This window comes from Contarinia nasturtii, unplaced genomic scaffold, assembly GCF_009176525.2.
Source record: "Contarinia nasturtii isolate CC-2019 unplaced genomic scaffold, AAFC_CNas_1.1 Cnas_scaffold_562, whole genome shotgun sequence".
Classification (NCBI taxonomy): domain Eukaryota; kingdom Metazoa; phylum Arthropoda; class Insecta; order Diptera; family Cecidomyiidae; genus Contarinia; species Contarinia nasturtii.
In genome coordinates this window covers 1-3,697 of record NW_022197913.1, presented here as the reverse complement: position 1 = coordinate 3,697, position 3,697 = coordinate 1, and the positions used below count along the sequence as shown (strand labels likewise).

General features: G+C 30.1%; 1 protein-coding gene and 1 long non-coding RNA gene across 2 annotated transcripts; one reads left to right on the top strand and one right to left on the bottom strand.

Annotated features, from left to right (window-relative positions):
* Positions 1–1,808: 1,808 nt before the first annotated feature.
* Positions 1,809–2,702, top strand: LOC116339965 (polypeptide N-acetylgalactosaminyltransferase 1-like; the record flags this gene model as incomplete). The annotated part of the gene is made up of 4 exons (XM_031766056.1): positions 1,809–2,034; positions 2,102–2,141; positions 2,198–2,374; positions 2,434–2,702. Coding segments are annotated over 4 exons (657 nt in total), but the record flags the coding sequence as incomplete, so codon positions are not given.
* Positions 2,703–2,738: 36 nt separating this feature from the next.
* Positions 2,739–3,697, bottom strand: LOC116339966. The gene is made up of 3 exons (XR_004201046.1): positions 3,586–3,697; positions 3,244–3,513; positions 2,739–3,107 (listed from the first exon to the last, which is right to left on the bottom strand). It is a non-coding gene; the product is annotated as an uncharacterized LOC116339966 (long non-coding RNA).

The window sequence follows — 3,697 nt, the reverse complement described above, 5'->3', positions numbered from 1 at the left end:
GAAAAAAATCGCATCCTATATCATATAAATCACGATCTGGACTTTTTCACTGTTTGGGAGCTCTATACCGAGTCTCCGAGAGTTTCATATAAACTTCCTATGTAACACCTATTGAATAGTGACCGAATGCCAATTGAATAGTCATTTGGGTGATAGGGAATGCGATTTTTTTCATTCTGAATTTCACCAGATGGTACAGAAAATTGAATAGTATTTGTAAATCGAAGAAAAAAAATTTAATTATTTTTTTCTTTTTTCACGATTTTTTACCATCTACATGGGAAGGCTTATATGAAACTCTCGGTCACTCGGTATAATGCACAAATGAGTTAAAATAAATGAGATACTAGCCAGAATTGAAAATAAATTTGATACTTGAACGAATTTAAAATAAATGTGATACATACCACTTTTATTTTCAATATCTTTCAAGTATCAGATTTATTTTAAACGCGAGTTAGTATCTCATTTATTTTAATTCATCGTCTTGTATCAGTATTTTTTTAACGAATGTTTGGAGCTCATGATTATTTTTACCCATTCATAATAGGGTGCATCGATTTTTTATTTTTGAAAATGAAAAAAACGGCTAGTGCGGCTTTTGTAGACCTGGTCAAGAGAAACAAATTTTGTTCTGGCACTTTGGCCTACCTAAGGCTCAATTTTGGTGCGGTCGATTTGAAGTTCGACATTTTTCAAATGAATTTTTTTCAATAAATTTGTATGAAAGTGAATTGGTTTTAGTAATGTTGTAGATAGTATTAGATAGGATTAGATAGGCCCATCACAAAAATGCACTTTTGATTTTTTAGGAAAAAAAGTTGCAACGAAATTTTTTTTCGCCCATCGATTTTTAAAAAAGTCATCCAAAACATATGCTTCCGTCAATATTTTCGCTCAAAATTCATGGTTTTTTTGAATTCCGCATGCCAAATTTACTAAAGCACCATGACTCGCCGCAAACCTTTTTCCCGCAAACTTTTCTTCAGAACTCATTCGTCAATCAGAGCATTGGATTTCATACAAAATCTAAAAAATTTCGCTTAAATGTTCACACATCGACTTGAAATTTTACACGGAGCAAAAATTTGATGAAAAATTACCAAAGCCAAAAAATAATTTCATTCTGTTGTTGACTTGTCGACTAGAATTATGTTTAGTATATGTCAACAAAATGAATTTTTGTTTTTTCATTCGGAACCATTACACTAAACACATCATGTTTATATTCTGGTATTAACTAGTAATTATGATGTACCTTTAGCCACGTATTCATAATTTTCATTTCTATCCCTTTTTGCACTTTGCTGCACCTTCAAAGTGTAATCCTAGCAAAATAGCGCCCTGGAAATTATATTTTTGTCAAATTTTCTAATTTTTTTGTGTATTTTGCTATTAATTTGTTTTAAAATTCAATATCAAAAGCGCATTTTTGTGATGGGCCTATCTTATAGAGCTCCGCTAATACTATCTAACCAATTCACTTTCATACAAATTTATTGAAAAAAATTCATTTGAAAAATGTCGAACTTCAAATCGACCGCACCAAAATTGGGCCTTAGGTAGGCCAAAGTGCCAGCTCAAAAGTTGTTTCTCTCGACCAGGTCTACAAAAGCCGCACTAGCCGTTTTTTTCATTTTCAAAAATAAAAAATCGATGCACCCTAATAATATATATATATATGTGTGTGTGTAATGTGCGAGCAAAATTTCTCAGGGGGAGGGTTTGATTTCAATTTTTTTTTATGAAAATCGGAAGAATTTTTCTAAATTCCAAAAAATTCTAGCAAATTCGAATAATTTTGAAATCACAGGGGGGTGAATTCTCCTCCCCCCTCCTCTTCGCACATTACTGATATATATATATATATTCATTATTTTCTGTTATTTTTCAGGGATGAATATATAGATTTATTTTTTCTAAATCGGCCAGATCTTCTAAATATTGATGTTGGTGATATAACTCATCGACGAATTTTGCGAGAAAAATTAAAGTGCAAGTCTTTCAAATGGTATTTAGAAAATATTTACCCAGGTATATGTTTGGATTTCAATTTTTCAATTTATTTTATTAATTAATTTATATTTTCTTTTTAATTTAGAAAAGTTTATTCCGAACAGAAACGTTCAGTTTTATGGAAGGTAAGATTTTAATTTCAATGGATGAACGTTTTAATGAATTCAACGATATTTAATAGATTTTCTGCAAAAAATCAAAACCTCTGCTTGGACGACTTACAACAAGATAACGAGAAACCATACAATTTAGGTGTTTATTTTTGTTCAACACAAAATATTACTCGATCACAATTCTTTTCAATAACTCGCGAAGGTGTTCTTCGAAATGAATTATCTTGTGCTTCAATACAACAAAAGTACGATAGTAAACCATAACCAAATTATTTTAAAATATTTACATATAATTTCATTTTAGTTATTCGAAAAGAAGTTATGTCGTAATGGCCGCATGTTTTGATAATGACGCATATAATGAAAAATGGGAATTCTTAGAGAATTCAAGTCAAATTAGAAATGTTGTTAATAATATTTGCCTAGATTATAGCGGGTTGAACGCACAGGATAATATATTTGCCCAAGAATGCGATTCACGAAGTGAAACTCAGAAATGGAGAGTTGAGACAAATTGATTTTTATACAAAAATAAGACAAAATAAATAAAGATAAATTTCAAAAAAGGATTAACCGATAATATTTATTAATGAAATAATAATATTAATATTAATGATTGGTGGAATAGTAGGATTAGTGTTTATTTATTGGAATCATGGTTTAATCGTTCTAAACTAAATCTAAATATCAGACAAACAGAACAATTCAAGACTTTCTGGCTTTGTCGTCCATTCTTTGAAATAATTCTTTTTCAAAATATTCCAAACAGTATTGTATTCAACAGATTTCGATTTTGCATCACAATATCGCCAAGAAGGTGAAATAATGTCGGAATCAATTCCGTATTTTCTAGAAATCTCTGCATATTTTTTGAATAATTCAATCTTCGTTATTTTCAAACGACAGTTGCTAGTTTTGGTTTGTTTTTTTGTCACGCCCAATTTGGTTCCTGAACGACCAAGTGCAACTTGATGTGATCTAGACCAAAAAATTTTTAAATATAAATTTTAAATAAAGTACAACGTGGTCCTACAATTCGATACTGTTGTAAGAATTTTCGTAATAAATTGCTACTTTGTTTTCATGTTACTAATATTGAGTTTTTTCTACTTACAGACTTGACCAAACAATAGAGGAGGGACATGGTTTAAGATCTGATTCCTCTTTAAATATAAAATTCGCATTCGCGCATTGAATTTTAGGTTTACATATAGAAAAATTTGTTGAAATATTGAGTTGATAAGGTTCGAAACGCTTCCAAAAAGCCCTTTGTGTAGCTTTTATATTGCAAAAACTTTCATCAACGCCAAAAGTGAAGCTGGATAGATATATAGGTTTTGATATTAATGAATAGATAAGTGCTCCTTGAATGCCTAAAACATTCCTAAAAAAAATAAATTCAAACAACATTTTCTCAAATTTTCTTTTTTTAAACGATTGGAAATATTTTTTCTACCATTTCGCTATTTTGTCAGAACACGAAACACTCAAGGTGGGTTCACCCTTGCCTGTTGGTAAATATCATAGAAAAAGGTAGAAATAAAGGCATACTTATTTAAAAATTACTA